The sequence below is a fragment of the Rana temporaria genome, chromosome 3, assembly GCF_905171775.1.
Source record: "Rana temporaria chromosome 3, aRanTem1.1, whole genome shotgun sequence".
NCBI lineage: Eukaryota > Metazoa > Chordata > Amphibia > Anura > Ranidae > Rana > Rana temporaria.
In genome coordinates, this window is record NC_053491.1 from 89,554,514 (window position 1) to 89,574,963 (window position 20,450).

Below are 20,450 nucleotides of genomic sequence, written 5' to 3' on the forward strand. Positions count from 1 at the left end.
AATACGTTACCATAAGGTCAGTTTGCATTTTGACCACTAGGGGGCGCGCGCACGCCACCAAAGCCACGATCACTCATGACAGAGCAAGAACTGGGAACTGTGTGTGTAAACAGTGACATTTGTACAGTAGTCGGTGCATCTTTATAGCACCGTTCGCTGTATAATTGTCACTGATCAATGTTGTTTGGGTCCAGTGTCGCACGACCGCCCAATTGTCAGTTAAAGCGCCACAGTGCCGTATTGCAAAAAATGGCCTGGTCATTGAGCAGCCAAATCTTCCAGGGCTGAAGTGAAAAAAAAAAAAGAAAAGAAAAAAGTGTGGCAAAAGCTATCAGAAAATTATAGAAAATTTAGTGCAGCGCAAAACTAAAGCAAGTGAAATACTGATATGGTAGTAATACTGGTATAATGAGTACCAGTAAACTTATATATGTGTATATATATTGTTAAAAAAGGCCAAGAAAAATAAATTAAATAAAACTCAAAGTCATAGTCCCAAATCCACAGGTGTCAAAAATTGAATGAAGTAGATATAATCAATCTCCACCACGTGATTAACCACCAGACATAAAGTGATCCCTCCACGTTAGAGATGGCTACTCTCACCTTCATGTGTGGACCACTGAGTTAACAAATGGTCAGTAAGGCAGGTATCACAATAAACAGGAACCAGGCAGGTGTATCAGATCCTCATTAGGCAACCATATCACATGAAACCGATGCATGGAAAAGATAATCACAGATAATCCTGAACCCGGGGGTTCAGGAGCCTGCACACCACGTCGCTCATCTGCCGTCCACATCTTGAACTGTTCTTCTGAAAAGTCGTTTTTAGTCTGGCCAAATGTGAGTAGCCTGACTTTTGTATACACTTATGATTAAATCTACCTAATACAACAGAGAGCACTTAGTCTGTGATTATCTTTTCCATGCATCGGTTTCATGTGATATGGTTGCCTAATGAGGATCTGATACCACTGCCTGGTTCCGGTTTATTGTGATACCTGCCTTACTGACCATTTGTTAACTCAGTGGTCCACACATGAAGGTGAGAGTATTGATACAAAAAAATCACTGGCGCTCAATGGGAAATAACTAATATCCCATGAAATACTTGAAACCCTCGTATGGGCTGAGAACAGTCCGTGCTGCAGAGATCCGGATACCCTGAAGTACCACAAATACACAAATACACCAAAAAGGAAAACTCTGCGCTCCTGAAAGTTCACCAATTATAAATCCACTTAATGTTTGTGAAGAAAAAAACAAACATACATTAACACTTTAATTTTCGGAAGATCCAGTCCTTTATATGGTTAAAAAAGGGAAAGTTTCCACAATGTGCACAATATGATAAAAAAAGTATAAAAAAAAAAAAACTTTCCAAATGTCTGCATCAGACCAGCACCCTCTTCAGACTTCAAATGGTTAAAGCTTGCGGTTTTAGTTTGTGGGCTGTCTAGCAAGACATCATTAGTGCAAATGGTGAGCACAGTACATTACCCAGCCAGATGTAAACATCGATCGAATGTCCTTCTCCTGGCTGATGTAACAATGTCCGGGATCCTAAGCTCTCTCCTATGCGGGTCTGGAAGCTTCACAGACCCGATAAATGTGACTGCTGGAGACACAGGGTGGATCAGCCTATCAGAAAGGACGCTCTCCCTGGGTGAACATGCAAGCGTCCCACGTCTGAGACACTGTTTCAGTAAACCAGCTGTACTGCAGGGAGAAGTTTAGGCGCCCTCCAGTGGGCAAATTGCAGTATGCGCTTGTTGAAAAATCAACAGCGTTGCATGGCGATTAAAATAATCGGATATAAAAGTTCTTATGCATGAATAGGATCTTCCATCATAAAAGGGGGATATTAAGAGGGGTCCTAGACGACGCGTTTCGCCCTTACAAGAGCTTTGTCACAGTCAATAGGACCTAGGTATAAAGTTTAATTAAATAGACTAAGATAGGGGGGGAATTTGAGGAAGGGGAGGAGAAAGGGGAGGTGTACCAAACCGAGAGATTTAACCCTTTGGACATCCAAAAAGACAAACAGACAAATAAATCACATATATATTGCAAGAGAATTATTTTTAAAAAATATATAGCAAGAGAATTCGTTTTTAAAAAAAAACATATTAGCATATCATAAATTACTAAAAGATAAACAGCAGTTTTGTGTCTTAACTGGTCACTAGATCTCATTATAACAAATCTATATTGTTGCAACATAATATCCACAATAGGTTGTATGGGCACTCTATCCAGATGGTGCCCTCTAGTGGCAATTCATAAAAACTATATTCTAAAAAATGTTATAGAATATAGAATAAAAAGCTATATATAAAATAGGAAGAGTTAGATAAGAACGTTAACTTCAATTTCCTCATTTAACCCCTTAGGTGCCAAGCTGTCGAACTTATGTATCCAGAAGACCTCCCTTCTGCAAAGAAGGGAGAATCTTTCATTGGTAGTCAGAGTTCCTTTCGGAATGTGCTCAATTACAAAAACTTCAAGATATTTAAAATCCCTGTTGTGACAACGATCAAAGTGCCGAGGAACGCTGTGTTCAGTACAGCCCTTTTTAATCAGGCGACGATGATCGCCGATTCGGGCGCGTAGAGCTCTGATAGTTCTGCCAACATAGAAAAGACCACAGGCACACCGTAGGACATAAATAACAAATTCTGTAGAACATGTCACAAAATGTTTGATACCAAATGATTTTCCAGGAGATAGATGAATCTTCTCTGTGCCATGGGAAATGAATTGGCATGTCAAGCATGCCCGTTTTTTGCACTGAAAGATCCCCTTACGGTCATTAAAATAGCTTCTAATATCTAGTGGAGAACCTGATGGTTTCTTCTGAATTTTACTAGGGGCTAAGATATTTTTGAGTGTACGGGCCCTCCGAAAAGTAACCTGCGGGATGGCTGGAAGTATAGGAGCCAATCTTTGGTCTAAGTGAAGTATTTTAAAATGTTTCTTTATAATATTGGCAACTGATTTGTAACAATCATTGTATGTAGTAACAAATCTAGTGGTATATTCACTAACCCGTTGTTCTTTGGTTGTTACCGTCTCAGGGGGTTTCAGAAAAAAAGAAAAGGCCTCATTGACTAACTTTTCAGGATAGCCCTTCTCTTCAAATTTCTTCTGCATTAGGATGCTCTGTTCAATATATTCATCATCCCGAGTACAATTCCTTTTGAGTCTATTGAATTGTCCTTTTGGAATATTCTTCTTCCACACAGGATGATGGCAACTGTCATAGTGCAGATATGAGTTACCATTAGTTGGTTTGTTATGATTCTTGGTAATTATTTTATCTTGTTCATGTGTTACCACTAAACCTAAGAAGACTATTTCAAGGGGATCTATTACATATGTAAAGGATAAATTGAAAGTATTGGAATTACAATACGAGACAAAGGAGAGAAAAGTCTCCATTGTCCCACTCCAAATGAGGATCACATCATCAATGTAACGTCCAAAATAAACTATAAATTCAGCATAGGGATTGTTTTGCCAAATATATATGTCTTCCCATTGGCCCATGGTTAGATTGGCATATACAGGTGCATAATTAGCTCCCATCGCCGTCCCCTTTAATTGTAAATAAAACTGCTCACAGAACGTAAAATAATTGTGTTTGAGACAGAACTCCACTGCCTCCAATAAAAACTGGGACTGTAAAGAATTAAAATCTCCACTCTTGTTTAGGAAATATTGGACAGCTCTAGTTCCCACTTCGTGCGGAATAGAGGTATATAGCGATGCCACGTCCAGAGATGCCCAAAAGTATCCTGGTTCCCATTTGTAATGTTGGAGGGCGTCTATCACTTCTTTTGAATCTTTTATGTATGACGGCAATTGGAGAACCAGAGGTTGTAACATATGGTCGATATACATTGAAAGGCCATTAAGGAAGCTGTTCGTGCTGGCTATAATAGGGCGGCCTGGATGATCTACAAGAGATTTGTGAATTTTCGGTAAAAAATAAAAATGGGGGGTACTACATTCAAAGGGGAGGAAAAACTGCCTTTCTCTTTTCGTGAGCACACCACTTTCCCACGCTGTATAAATCAGCGTTTTCAGTAGCTGTTGGTATTCGGGGAGAGGGTCTTTAGACAGTTTAAGGTAAGTGTCAGTATCCGCTAGAAGACGGCTGGCTTCTTTCAGATAATCTACCTTATTTTGGATCACTATGCTGCCCCCTTTGTCCGCCTGTTTAATAATAAGGTCAGCATTATTCTTTAAAACTTTAAGAGCTTGATTCTCCTCAAATGATAAATTCAAATGTTTTGTATTTTTTGGTTTTTCACACAAAACGACCAGATCTTTGTAGACCGCTTGATAGTAGGTCTCGATGTACGGCCCTTTAGAGGAACTGGGGTAAAATGTGGATTTGGGTTTAAAAGTGGTGGTTAGCATAGGGGGCTCCACCTGTGATATGGCTTTTAAACACAGGTGGAGCCCCCTATGCTAACCACCACTTTTAAACCCAAATCCACATTTTACCCCAGTTCCTCTAAAGGGCCGTACATCGAGACCTACTATCAAGCGGTCTACAAAGATCTGGTCGTTTTGTGTGAAAAACCAAAAAATACAAAACATTTGAATTTATCATTTGAGGAGAATCAAGCTCTTAAAGTTTTAAAGAATAATGCTGACCTTATTATTAAACAGGCGGACAAAGGGGGCAGCATAGTGATCCAAAATAAGGTAGATTATCTGAAAGAAGCCAGCCGTCTTCTAGCGGATACTGACACTTACCTTAAACTGTCTAAAGACCCTCTCCCCGAATACCAACAGCTACTGAAAACGCTGATTTATACAGCGTGGGAAAGTGGTGTGCTCACGAAAAGAGAAAGGCAGTTTTTCCTCCCCTTTGAATGTAGTACCCCCCATTTTTATTTTTTACCGAAAATTCACAAATCTCTTGTAGATCCTCCAGGCCGCCCTATTATAGCCAGCACGAACAGCTTCCTTAATGGCCTTTCAATGTATATCGACCATATGTTACAACCTCTGGTTCTCCAATTGCCGTCATACATAAAAGATTCAAAAGAAGTGATAGACGCCCTCCAACATTACAAATGGGAACCAGGATACTTTTGGGCATCTCTGGACGTGGCATCGCTATATACCTCTATTCCGCACGAAGTGGGAACTAGAGCTGTCCAATATTTCCTAAACAAGAGTGGAGATTTTAATTCTTTACAGTCCCAGTTTTTATTGGAGGCAGTGGAGTTCTGTCTCAAACACAATTATTTTACGTTCTGTGAGCAGTTTTATTTACAATTAAAGGGGACGGCGATGGGAGCTAATTATGCACCTGTATATGCCAATCTAACCATGGGCCAATGGGAAGACATATATATTTGGCAAAACAATCCCTATGCTGAATTTATAGTTTATTTTGGACGTTACATTGATGATGTGATCCTCATTTGGAGTGGGACAATGGAGACTTTTCTCTCCTTTGTCTCGTATTGTAATTCCAATACTTTCAATTTATCCTTTACATATGTAATAGATCCCCTTGAAATAGTCTTCTTGGATCTAGTGGTAACACATGAACAAGATAAAATAATTACCAAGAATCATAACAAACCAACTAATGGTAACTCATATCTGCACTATGACAGTTGCCATCATCCTGTGTGGAAGAAGAATATTCCAAAAGGACAATTCAATAGACTCAAAAGGAATTGTACTCGGGATGATGAATATATTGAACAGAGCATCCTAATGCAGAAGAAATTTGAAGAGAAGGGCTATCCTGAAAAGTTAGTCAATGAGGCCTTTTCTTTTTTTCTGAAACCCCCTGAGACGGTAACAACCAAAGAACAACGGGTTAGTGAATATACCACTAGATTTGTTACTACATACAATGATTGTTACAAATCAGTTGCCAATATTATAAAGAAACATTTTAAAATACTTCACTTAGACCAAAGATTGGCTCCTATACTTCCAGCCATCCCGCAGGTTACTTTTCGGAGGGCCCGTACACTCAAAAATATCTTAGCCCCTAGTAAAATTCAGAAGAAACCATCAGGTTCTCCACTAGATATTAGAAGCTATTTTAATGACCGTAAGGGGATCTTTCAGTGCAAAAAACGGGCATGCTTGACATGCCAATTCATTTCCCATGGCACAGAGAAGATTCATCTATCTCCTGGAAAATCATTTGGTATCAAACATTTTGTGACATGTTCTACAGAATTTGTTATTTATGTCCTACGGTGTGCCTGTGGTCTTTTCTATGTTGGCAGAACTATCAGAGCTCTACGCGCCCGAATCGGCGATCATCGTCGCCTGATTAAAAAGGGCTGTACTGAACACAGCGTTCCTCGGCACTTTGATCGTTGTCACAACAGGGATTTTAAATATCTTGAAGTTTTTGTAATTGAGCACATTCCGAAAGGAACTCTGACTACCAATGAAAGATTCTCCCTTCTTTGCAGAAGGGAGGTCTTCTGGATACATAAGTTCGACAGCTTGGCACCTAAGGGGTTAAATGAGGAAATTGAAGTTAACGTTCTTATCTAACTCTTCCTATTTTATATATAGCTTTTTATTCTATATTCTATAACATTTTTTAGAATATAGTTTTTATGAATTGCCACTAGAGGGCACCATCTGGATAGAGTGCCCATACAACCTATTGTGGATATTATGTTGCAACAATATAGATTTGTTATAATGAGATCTAGTGACCAGTTAAGACACAAAAAAACTGCTGTTTATCTTTTAGTAATTTATGATATGCTAATATGTTTTTTTTTAAAAACGAATTCTCTTGCTATATATTTTTTAAAAATAATTCTCTTGCAATATATATGTGATTTATTTGTCTGTTTGTCTTTTTGGATGTCCAAAGGGTTAAATCTCTCGGTTTGGTACACCTCCCCTTTCTCCTCCCCTTCCTCAAATTCCCCCCCCTATCTTAGTCTATTTAATTAAACTTTATACCTAGGTCCTATTGACTGTGACAAAGCTCTTGTAAGGGCGAAACGCGTCGTCTAGGACCCCTCTTAATATCCCCCTTTTATGATGGAAGATCCTATTCATGCATAAGAACTTTTATATCCGATTATTTTAATCGCCATGCAACGCTGTTGATTTTTCAACAAGCGCATACTGCAATTTGCCCACTGGAGGGCGCCTAAACGTCTCCCTGCAGTACAGCTGGTTTACTGAAACAGTGTCTCAGACGTGGGACGCTTGCATGTTCACCCAGGGAGAGCGTCCTTTCTGATAGGCTGATCCACCCTGTGTCTCCAGCAGTCACATTTATCGGGTCTGTGAAGCTTCCAGACCCGCATAGGAGAGAGCTTAGGATCCCGGACATTGTTACATCAGCCAGGAGAAGGACATTCGATCGATGTTTACATCTGGCTGGGTAATGTACTGTGCTCACCATTTGCACTAATGATGTCTTGCTAGACAGCCCACAAACTAAAACCGCAAGCTTTAACCATTTGAAGTCTGAAGAGGGTGCTGGTCTGATGCAGACATTTGGAAAGTTTTTTTTTTTATATACTTTTTTTATCATATTGTGCACATTGTGGAAACTTTCCCTTTTTTAACCATATAAAGGACTGGATCTTCCGAAAATTAAAGTGTTAATGTATGTTTTTTTCTTCACAAACATTAAGTGGATTTATAATTGGTGAACTTTCAGGAGCGCAGAGTTTTCCTTTTTGGTGTATGAAGGTGAGAGTAGCCATCTCTAACGGTGGAGGGATCACTTTATGTCTGGTGGTTAATCACGTGGTGGAGATTGATTATATCTACTTTTTATATCTACAATTTTTGACACCTGTGGATTTGGGACTATGACTGAGTTTTATCCAATTTCTTTTTCTTGGACTTTAACAATATATATATATATATATATATATATATATATATATATATATATATATATATATATATATATATATATATATATATATATATATATATACACACACACATCTATAAGTTTACTGGTACTCATTATACCAGTATTACTACCATATCAGTATTTCACTTGCTTTAGTTTTGCGCTGCACTAAATTTTCTATAATTTTGTATCTCCTTGGATTTTTGCGACTATCCTGTAGTGTTCAGCCGGCAATACTTGTGATCCGAACCCTGGGGATCTTCTTCACTTAACACATTATTTTAAATATTTTGATCTATATATTTGCGCTGATTGCACCTTATTTTGTATAAAAGCTATCAGAAACCACAATCACATTTATTAAAAAAAAATGGGCCAATAAGGAATTGCAGGTCACCTGCTCACAATCATCCAGAATCAGCCCATGCAGAAATGAACTTTTACATCCACCAGACCATAAACCATGGATTCAAGCGCAAGTTCACCTATACAGGGGGGGTGGGACAAACCACACAGTAAGATGACCTTACACTGGACCCATTTACGCTGTACTGTAGTTCTGTGGTCCTGCTCTGTCAGGGACCGGAAATGCTGCTTCACCGATACAGGGAATTTGTAATCCTCCTGCCGGGACAGGCAAGACACATTCGAATTGGTCAGCACATCCATGTGACTGTGCTGACCAATTAGAATGCCTCGTCAGCACACTGAGAAATACGGAAAGGACATTAAGCCGCAGGGATTCCAAATCTCCAGACCGGTGAAGCATTGTTCTGGTGCCTGACAGAGCAGGATCACAGGACTACAGTACAGCGGGGCCAGTGGGGGATTGGGACGGGATCAAGTGCAAGATCACCTTATAGATTTTCTGCAAAGGTGAACTTGCACATTAAATGATTAGTTCACACACATATATACACACACACACATACATATATATATATATATATATATATATATATATATATATATATATATATATATATATACACATATATACACACACACACACACATATATATATATATATATATATATATATATATATATATTATATATACACACATACATACATACATATACATATACACACACACACACACATTATATATATATATATATATATATATATTATATATACACACATACATACATACATATACATATACACACACACACACACACACACACACACACACTGCCTACAACTTTCTGTTATCCATGTATGGGTTTCTGTATGAAATCTTTAGGTAGGAAGTGTCAATGAACTACCAGAAACTACAGAAATAACTTGTGGTTCATTCAAAAGGTCCCTCTGAACAAATGACGCAGCTGGGTGGGCAGAGCCCCGTACAGCTGCGCATTTTTTTAAACACTTCAATACCAGACACTTTCAACCCCCTTGCTGCCCAGGCCCATTTTCAGATTTCAGCGCAGTCATACTTTGAATGCCAATTAAGCAGTCATGCAACACGCTACCCAAATAAAATATATAAAACATTTTGAGACAAAAATAACTTTCCTTTGATCACATTTAATCACCAATAGGGTTTTTTTTTTTTACATATAAATGAAAAAAAATTAAACAAATGCACATTTTTCTTAGTTTATTTTAAAAAGATTTGCAATAATCTTTCTTCATAAATGAAGTCCAAAATGTATTCTACTACATTTCCTTGGTAAAGAATAACCCGAATCAGTGTATATCATTTACATTTTATTTTCACATTGAGTATGCAGTGCAGTTTTTTTAGGCGGTATAGCAGCGCTAATTTTAGCACTGTACCGCCTGAAAAACTCCTCAGTGTGAAAGGGGTCTAAGACTTAAACTATAGTGTGCCTTACTAATGTAGATAACAGAAGACATCGTAAAGCATCCTATCAGACCCCAAAAAACATCCCAAACTGCTGCTCAAGGTTTTATATATTTTAAGAACTCCATCTCTATTCTAAGAATTCTACTTTGACATGCAATAAAAGTATTCATTACTGATTTCTACAACCAATACTATCCATTAAAGCAACAATATATTGAAACCCGGCATGTCAAGACCTTATAAACGCCTTATAAGCCAATACAAGTACATTAGGTTGGGATTGTTTTTATATACCAAATAAGCAGAGACCATTGAAAATCTGCTTTTGTAACACCAATCTACAAAAACACCTTCCAGGATTTTTTAAACCAATTATTGCTTAGCTGACTTGATTAGACATTGAACAATTACATAAAACTAAAAGGGTATTTTCCCTAATTAGAAGGGGGACCTCTCCCTGGTATGCATTCCGCAGAGAGAGACTCACCACAAGTTGAGCATTTTCACGCAGCTACAGAATGTTAAAAGACAGAGAGAAAGAGAGAAGAATTAATACACCCAAGAGACACTAGGGAGAGGATGGGGGTGCAGCCATGCAGACAACATGCCTTGCAGGTCACAGGAAAGGAGAGTACATTAAGGTTAGGAGAGGTTGCGACTGTCCAGACAAAAAAATTAATCAAAAATAATTTGAGGAGGACAATTTTATTTTTTTAAATAAAGGGGACTTCTATATAAAACCTATAATCCACTCATACATCCTCAAGTCCAAGTATGGCAGATTGTTGGGAATGCTTTCCTGGGACCTGAATCATTGTATATTATGTGGTATTTCAAGGCCTTTTACATTGTGGGCTCACATTAGTGTAACAGAAAATAGAGCATCCATAAGTGAGGCCAAGCAAATAAAACAAAAGGTCTCAAACGTTTCCCTCCGCCAACATCAATCACTGCCCCTATTCTGCTGCAGTATCATACTGGTAAGCACGATGCAGGGCTCTCCAAGTGGAATCAGGCAGTGATGAGTGGACGCAGTTGACTGATCTAGTGCTCATTGAGCTCTATTCTTGTTTTAGCTCCAAAATATTAAGTTTGCAGGGCTGTAGAACTACACCTATTATTATGCTTGCTTTTAACTCATGAAGACGTGTCAAGTAGCAAAGTGTCCAAATAAAAATATCTTAACATTTACATACTAGGTCTTGGACCTGATGTTCCTCAATACTTTTAAATGTATAAAGTGGTTGTAAACCCTTACATATACCCAAGGTCGTGACTGGCCTCAGGTGGTACAGAGAATAAATACGTTGTACACGTTTATATGCAGCGCTTTCTTCTGTACAGCTGGTCAAAATGGCAAATTACATTTGTCTGAGCTTTCAGAAAGCGGGGGCAGAGAGCTGTAGTTATACTCAGTGAGAAGAGCCGAGAGCTGATTGAAGGGAAGGGACACAATCCCTCTTCACACAGGAAGAGAAGAGGAGCGGACTACAGGCTGCGTGCTGGAGCTCGCTCCTGTCAACTTTTTACATCTTGGTGCAAGGAAAACTGATAGCAGAAGAATTAGGCAGCAGAGAAATCACACGTATGCCCAGTACACACTACTAATTTTTTTTCCCCGTTCAACTTAGTGGGCTGAATGAAAAAAAAAAACACAACTGAAGAGCTCGGGAGGAGCCAACTATCCAATGTTAAAACACAATTGCTGCACTGACAAGGGGACAGACCCCCCCCCCCCCAAGAACACACTGGTCAGTGCTCGCAACCATTGGCTGAGAGCACATATTGGGTGCCGATAAAGGGGCATTACTGAAAAAGGTCTGTCTGACAGAAGCCAATGAGGTGGGAGTTTGGGACTTTGCATGAGGCACATAAAAGAAAAACAATGTTTGGTAAAAAAAACAAGTTTAACGAGTACATATGACCTAACGCATTAAATATATACATGGATGAATAGTAAATTGGTCAACAATCCAATGACCCCATATAATACACGTAGGAGTGCAACATGAAACAGTATAAAAATGTCAAACTTTTGAAATGATCCCTTGTTGTGTTCATACTTTGAACCAACATGCAAGTAGGGGGATGGATATTCCTCTTCCTCCCAATGCCTTGCTCCGTTTCTTTTGTCCATCTTCCCCATTAATGGGGTTCTACTTAAGCGCACATGGGCTTTTTTTTTTTTTTTTTCAGACAAGTCATATCCATCTGCTCCTGATGAGGTGGTACAATCACCAAAATGCGTTGAGCCTATTGATGCATATATATTTCCTCATACACGATGTGGTCGCTGTCTATTCTTGTCTTTTACAATTTATCATATGGAGCAATTAATGGCCTTTAATACTGTTTATTCCATGTTACTCTCATACATCATGTCCTACATGGGGTCATTGGTTTGTTGACCAATATACATTCATCCTTACAGGTATATATTTGATGCGTCATGTCATTCATACTGGTTAAATAAACTTGTTTGACCGAACATGGTTTTCCTTTCATGTGCCTCACGCAAAGTCCGAACCCCCCCCCCCCCCCCCCTCAGTGCAATTGATAGGGATGGAGACACCTACTTCCCCATGTGGTTCATTCAAAGTCCCAATTCTTCCTTTTTTTACCTTGACAGAAGCCAAGTGAACCGCCGGCTTCTGTCGGACTGGCTGCCGCACACATGGGCTGAATGTTGGCCCGGTTTCTATAGAACCGGCTGATGCCATTCAACATTTGGCCCATGTGTACAGCTCTTCAGCGCTCTGGACTAAGACAAAGTACACACTATAGAGGGATATGCTTTGTTCATATTTCATGTCAGAGGTTTACAACCACTTTAATTTTACCAACATGAGACACATGCTGTCTTCTGCAGGTACAAGGCTTTTGGTTATCACAATAATCTATGGCACTAGACATTTAAAAGGTTTTTCCATAAAATTGTCACATTTTGAAGATCTCGGCCTTCTAACTCTGAAGCCAATACCAGATGCAACCTGGAAGAGTAATTGCAAATATTCTCAGCAGATCCTTGATTCTGTGGGAGCACAGAAGCGCCCCCATAGTAATTCGCTTTAAAGAAGCAGAACATTATTGCTCCTTTCATCTATGTAGGAGACCAGTGATCTGTCAATTTCCTATCACTAATGTAAGTACTTTTGTATTGGCAAAAAAAAGCTACAATCTACAGTACTAGCTGCAGCATAGGAGAGACATGCCATGTCCCTATCCTAGGTAGGATGTATCCAGAGTCCAATTGCAGGGGGAAAAAGGTCCATCAGTGCCAAGAGTGGACTTTTCTTTAACTGCGCCTTTGCCAAATGATCCAGAGTAAATACAACCAAAAGTAGCACATCAATTTATAGGTTTTGAAGGTTTTGCAGTTAAAACAGGCTATATATACACTGGAAAGAGGTATAACTCTTCCATACACACACCAGGGACTGATAGTGTAGGCATTATAATACAACCTGGTCAGTGTATGAAGTCTAAAATCTGTACAGGCCTGAAAATACCACCCAACTATAAAGATGGCAAGCTTTGTTTTACAAGGGATGAGATGATTCAGTGTGAAAAGGACAGCTGTGTAGTCTGCATCCTTTAGAAAATTGAGCGACCGCATGCAAAAGCGGCTGCAATTAAGGATGTGGCTGTATACATTAGGAGTGTTTATGATAAAAAAATAAAATAAAAATAGTAAGAGCACATGGTGCCAAACAGAAAAGAAGATGAGGCACATAGGTAAAGGTACCAATGGAGACACGTGCAAGCGTAGCAGACTATGTAGTAATAAACTAGATGGCACATACTTAGCTTCCTCCACAACCTCCACCTCGGCCTGCGCTGTGATCGGTGCGTTGGAGTGACCTCCTGTTTGGTCATCAGCATTCAGCTGCCCATTTGTTGAACTCATAACCTGTGTGTCACAAATTAACAGAACAAAAATGCAGGTGATTCAGTTATAGCAAGTGGCCATGCATATAATTTTTGCATCCTAAAGCTTTTATTACTAGCAACATATACACTAATGGCCCTTTACAGCAAGGTTTACAATCTTGCAGAAATAAATCTCATACTGTTAAGACTTTTTCACCCGAGGATGCCACTAGTAAATGCAATAAATAAGATGAGACAACTTACAGTGAACCTAGAGGTGTGCTGATGCAGGCCAAACCTATAGGTTCGCATTAACAGTGGCGTTCGCATTAACAGTGGCCCCAAAAGCAGCACATACCCCTTTGTTCCCACACCCCTCTGCTGGTTGTCTGCTGGAATGGAAGAAACTCAATACTTCTAGGTGTTTGAAAGCAAGTGAATTAGCACAATCACATGGAAGCATGGAGAGAGTCCTGCATGAGCTTCAACCAACAACTTGGAGCTTACAGAAGGCTTCAGCGCTCCACTCCCAGTTATAAGAGGGGCGTAGGTAGTGAAGGTAGGTATGTGCACCTGGAGTGTCCGACAAAGTGAACCTGTTGATCATCCCAGCATGGGCAAAGCACAGGTTCACTTTAAGTTTAGATTGGGACACACACACACACACACACACACACACACTTCAAAAGTACATATTTAGTGAAGATTAGATTTTTGTGCTTGCATTTATTTAAAAGCGGAGTTCCACCCAAATGTGGAGCTTCCATTCATCGGATTCCACCCCCCCCCCCTCCAGTGCCACAATTGGCACCTCCCACTTCCGGGAGTCTGGGCTGCGGCCCGTGAAGTCAGCGCGGGGCTTCCTCCTCTGGGCCAGTAGGAAAGAGGAGCGGGGCCTCGAGCATGCACAGTAGGGTTCCCGCTGAAATGCTACACTGTCGGGTACCCTCATCCGCAATGGCAGCGACAGCTGATGGAAACATCAGCTGCGGTGCCAACATCGCTGGACTCCAGGAAAGGCAAGTGTCCATTTATTAAAAGCCAGCAGCTACAGTATGTGTAGCTGCTGTTTTTTTTTGGGGGGGGGGGGGCGGAACACCGCTTTAACCTTTAAATATTTCAGAATCTCCACAACTATTTTATTCAATAAATTAGCTTCACCTCCATAAGTAAACTTGGTACATGGTAGATCGCATTATATACTACATAAATTTACTATCCTGAAAACAGTACTTAGTATTTAGTAAAACAGTCCATCTTAATATTACCTAAAAATGTAATAACTTGCATATGCCCTCCAGCAACAAGTATTAAAGCATATGTAAACCCTCGTCTTTTAAAACACATTCAAGTAAAAATAGATGGGAAAGGCAAAACATTTGTTTATAAATAATAATAAAAAAAACACCACATAAAAAACCTCCCACCCCACACACTTACTTTTTTTTTTTTAATAAGTGATTACATACCCTCTGTTCTCAGCTGCATAAGGATCTTGGAAAGCTAGGGGTGGAAAAATGGTAGCACACTGGTCTTGCTAGTGAAGAGCTGTGCAGTGGGGGGGGGGGGGCACATGTCAAGAGCAGGTCGAGTTCTCAGCACAGCTAGAAAATTGCTCTCATGTCTAGTATGGTCAGTTTTTAAGTAGGAAATCAGATGGACTGACATGAACACCATGAATTCTACACAATGGAATTAATACAAAGAACAGGATGCTTTCTGTTACAGGTACATGGTACAAGGGGTGCACATCAGGAATATAAAAGGTCAGGTTTACATATTCTTTAAAATCCATTCTGACATATATTTTTGCCAGCATATAGTGTTTGTTGCCCCAGCTTTGAGCAACAGAACTGCTGACCTTTTCTTCAAACATTCATCCAATCTATTGATCCCAGGGCAAAAATATTAAAGTGGAATGTCAGCTTGAACATAACTACTGTTAAAACTGCCTCCTTCACCCACCTAAACACACGCTTACCAACCTGTGCAAGAAAGAATAGTAGAACATACTAATCTGCTCACTCCAGTCACATGACCACCCGTGTCAGCCCACTGTGGGAGGACAGAGAGGTCAGACAATGGCAAGTAAAGTATGGAGTGCTGACATCACCCATATGCTGCAATGGCCCATCCGTGGTCATCGCTAGCTCCTCTCCTCAGAAGCCGTGCAGGCTGACACAGGAGAGCTGGATCACATGACTGGACTATCATAAAATAACTTGTATATACAATTTTTTTTTAAATGACAAACACAGGTTAATTAGCGTAGGTGTTAAAAAGAAAGGGGGGGGGCAGTTTTAAGAGTAGCTAAGTTTAAGCTGGAGTTCCACTTCAGTCAGGTTAATGGAATTGGTTAGAGATAGCAGAAATATTTAAAAAGAAATTATTGCACATAACTGAAACGAGGACATATGCAAAACAGGTTACAAGAATTAAATGCAGTTTAACGGGTTATCAAGTAGCTGAAAAAGAAACCCAACATGCTCTAATACCTGCACGGATCCCCCAAGCCGGTCTGATGCCAGGTGAGGTGCCAGGTAAGCGGGGTGAGCCTGTCGGCTGGCTTGTAACTCCCAAGCTCCTCGGCGGTCTGGGGCGCCCGTCTGCGCAGAGGCGTTAGGAAGCATGCGATTGCAAGGTGTAGAAGGACAGGGGTGTTTGGGGAGAAGGAGGTCAGCCAGGCCAAAGCAATGGAAACAGATCACTGTGTTAGTGAAGGTGAGTAGAAAGCCAAGCTATGACTGCGTGCTGCAAGCAGAACAAAATACTCCAGGCCCTCTTTTTGCTGGGAAAAAAGCAGGGTATACCATTGTGCTTTTACTCCAGCAAGAGAGGGCTGATAAAGCAATGCAAGCAAGTAATAACACACTAAAGAAATTAACCCTTCATATTATGCACTCATTTCACAATTCTCCAAAGCATCAGTCCAAAACGCAATACTACTTTGTTGTAAATACAGTGCCTTGAGAAAGTATTCGGCCCCCTTGAACTTTGCGACCTTTTGCCACATTTCAGTCTTCAAACAAAGATATAAAAAACTTTTTTTTTTTTTTGAAGAATCAACAAGTGGGACACAATCATGAAGTGGAACGAAATTTATTGGATATTTCAAACTTTTTTAACAAATAAAAAACTGAAAAATTGGGCGTGCAAAATTATTCAGCCCCCTTAAGTTAATACTTTGTAGCGCCACATTTTGCTGCGATTACAGCTGTAAGCCGCTTGGGGTATGGTCTCCATCAGTTTTGCACATCGAGAGACTGAAATTTTTGCCCATTCCTCCTTGCAAAACCGCTCAAGCTCAGTGAGGTTGGATGGAGAGCGTTTGTGAACAGCAGTTTTCAGTTCTTTCCACAGATTCTCGATTGGATTCAGGTCTGGACTTTGACTTGACCATTCCAACACCTGGATATGTTTATTTGTGAACCATTCCACTGTAGATTTTGCTTTATGTTTTTGACCATTGTCTTGTTGGAAGACAAATCTCCGTCCCAGTCTCAGGTCTTTTGCAGACTCCATCAGGTTTTCTTCCAGAATGGTCCTGTATTTGGCTCCATCCATCTTCCCATCAATTTTAACCATCTTCCCTGTCCCTGCTGAAGAAAAGCAGGCCCAAACCATGATGCTGCCACCACCATGTTTCACAGTGGGGATGGTGTGTTCAGGGTGATGAGCTGTCTTGCTTTTACACCAAACAAAGTTTTGCATTGTTGCCAAAAAGTTAGATTTTTGTTTCTGACCAGAGCACCATCTTCCACATGTTTGGTGTGTCTCCCAGGTGGCTTGTGGCAAACTTTAAACAACACTTTTTATGGATATCTTTAAGAAATGGCTTTCTTCTTGCCACTCTTCCATAAAGGCCAGATTTGTGCAGTATACGACTGATTGTTGTCCTATGGACAGAGTCTCCCACCTTAGCTGTAGATCTCTGCAGTTCATCCCGAGTGATCATGGGCCACTTGGCTGCATCTCTGATCAGTCTTCTCCTTGTATGAGCTGAAAGTTTAGAGGGACGGCCAGGTCTTCTTAGATTTGCAGTGGTCTGATACTCCTTCCATTTCAATATTATCACTTGCACAGTGCTCCTTGGGATGTTTAAAGCTTGGGAAATCTTTTTGTATCCAAATTCAGCTTTAAACTTCTCCACAACAGTATCTCGGACCTGCCTGGGGTGTTCCTTGTTCTTCATGATGCTCTCTGCGCTTTAAACGGACCTCTGAGACTATCACAGCGCAGGTGCATTTATACGGAGACTTGATTACACACAGGTGGATTCTATTTATCATCATTAGTCATTTAGGCCAACATTGGATCATTCAGAGATCCTCACTGAACTTCTGGAGAGAGTTTGCTGCACTGAAAGTAAAGGGGCTGAATAATTTTGCACGCCCAATTTTTCAGTTTATTTGTTAAAAAAGTTTGAAATATCCAATAAATTTCGTTCCACTTCATGATTGTGTCCCACTTGTTGATTCTTCAAAAAAAAAAAAAATTACAGTTTTATATCTTTATGTTTGAAGCCTAAAATGTGGCAAAAGGTCGCAAAGTTCAAGGGGGCCGAATACTTTCGCAAGGCACTGTAGAACTGAAAAGCAACAAAAGTCCATTCAGGGAAAGGTAATCTTTGCATTAGAATTTCCACACCTTTTTTGGTCATAAACATGTACCATAGATGTAAAAAACACAAAAATGTTCACCAAACCTAGAGATAGATTAGAGTCTAAGGTTGTAATCTTAAAAACTACAAAAAAAAAAAAAAACTTTGAGCTTTGAATTGAGGATTTAAATTGACATCTATGGTTCCCGTTAGGCTAGGTATACATGTATTGCTGTGAATTTTACATTTTGAAGAAACACACTACAGTCCATTTACCATGGTTTCCTAAGGGTCATATTCACATCTGATTTTGAAACCAATGCTTTTTTTTGGAAAGGGTCAGGAACCTTACTTTTTTTGCCCACAGGTTATGTTTTTGGTTAAATAAATTCAATTAGAAACGCACCAGAAATGCATAAAAAAAAACATGCCGCTTGCATTTATGCATTTCCACTGCATTTTTGTAGGTTTCTCCAGCATAAACAAACACCTACTAAAAACACAAAATGCATTAAAAAAAACAAACAACTAAAATAGTACCAATAAGGTGTGCAAAAAATGCTACTCCCCTAGCATTACACAACCTCAACCTGCATAGGTGTAAACCTAGGGAGATTCAAAATCTATATATGTTCTGTTTGGCATTTTAAACAAGGGTGAAAAAAAAAAAATATAATATATACATAAATATATATATATATATATATATATATATATATATATATATATATATATATATATATATATATATATATATATATATATATATATATATATATATATATATATAATCTGATCAGGACCCTAGTTCTAGTGATTCTGGTTGACAATCAGGAATTCCCTCACTTTTGGCATTCAACTTTCCGTTTTGGCCATGGAGCAGGAAGTAAAAAAAAAACGGAAAATCTCCCCAATAGGACACGGATGGCAAAAAAATAAATAAAATAAAACACACAACGGTCAAGGGTTATTCTCGTACGGTGTCCAAAATGTCTAATTGGTCACACAATTTAAGGTCAGAGCCTAACAAGCTGGATATAGTTACCATAGTCATGACAAATGGTATGAGAGTTCAATTTTTTTTTGTTACAAAAACCCAACCCTGCATATTCTTCTGGCCTCCTCATTCCTTTGTTGACAGCGGGTATCTTACAGTGCAACAGTTAGCCTCTGTCCCGCAAAATTCAGAAAAAGCACCACATTTTAAAATAAAAACCTCTTACAATGAGTATTACAAGTGCTTGTTACCACATACAGATTTTCCAAGGTGTTTTTTCTTTGCACAAAAAAATGTTACCTTTCAAAATGGGCTGTATTCATGTGCTGGTCAGACAAATCTGTCAGGTGCTGTCATGTCAGCACAAGGCGTGTTAACACGGGCAGGGATCTTACCATTTTATTACAATGTTAGACACTTTCCTGCCTGCATGCTTCCCGTAAGAATACGGAAACGAACATCCCTAAACACTATGCAGATTTACAAATAGTTTTATCCAGGCCATTGAATAATATTATGGTAGAATGGTGGAAGGGTTATAACTTTCACAGAGACAAAGAGGACCAATTCAAAATGTTAGAGCAGTCATTGTAACATGAGTAAGGGCTCCTTGCTAAGATCTGGTGTGGAATTTCTGATCAGAAGTGGAATTTTTGATTACAAGTGGAGAGTTAATAACCAGGATTTGCTTTTAGCTGCTTTTAACTGTTTCTGCTGCAAGTGTTCAATTGTTTGTCTTTTTTTCTCTGACACTTTTTAAACAGCTTTTTTTTTCCTTTCTGCTAATTTAGGGGAGTGTTTAATTGTTAACAGGGGAGTGTCTAATTGTTAACAGGTGAGTATATAAGTGTCTGTAAAAACTCCATAAGAGCTGGCTCCTTGCTAAGATCTGGTGTGGAATTTCTGATCAGAAGTGGAATTTTTGATTACAAGTGGAGAGTTAATAACCAGGATTTGCTTTTAGCTGCTTTTAACTGTTTCTGCTGCAAGTGTTCAATTGTTTGTCTTTTTTTCTCTGACACTTTTTAAACAGCTTTTTTTTTCCTTTCTGCTAATTTAGGGGAGTGTTTAATTGTTAACAGGGGAGTGTCTAATTGTTAACAGGTGAGTATATAAGTGTCTGTAAAAACTCCATAAGAGCTGGCTCCTTGCTAAGATCTGGTGTGGAATTTCTGATCAGAAGTGGAATTTTTGATTACAAGTGGAGAGTTAATAACCAGGAGTTTAAAACAAGAGTTAAGACACGAGTCTTCTAAAACTGTAAGTATTATCTTA

General features: G+C 39.3%; 1 protein-coding gene across 10 annotated transcripts in view; it reads right to left on the bottom strand.

Annotated features, from left to right (window-relative positions):
* CSNK1G1 (casein kinase 1 gamma 1) overlaps positions 1–20,450 on the bottom strand; it is a 135,365-nt gene that overhangs the window by 12,392 nt on the left and 102,523 nt on the right. For 4 of the 10 annotated variants that reach the window (XM_040342928.1, XM_040342926.1, XM_040342924.1 and 1 more), the window contains exons 11-12: positions 16,074–16,184; positions 13,512–13,618 (exon numbers count right to left, since the gene is read on the bottom strand). In XM_040342928.1, the coding sequence (XP_040198862.1) occupies positions 13,512–13,618; positions 16,074–16,184 (218 nt within the window). Of the gene's footprint in view, positions 1–10,191; positions 10,220–13,511; positions 13,619–16,073; positions 16,185–20,450 lie in introns of those variants that run through there. The other 6 variants (XM_040342930.1, XM_040342931.1, XM_040342927.1 and 3 more) reach the window with 5 other exon arrangements.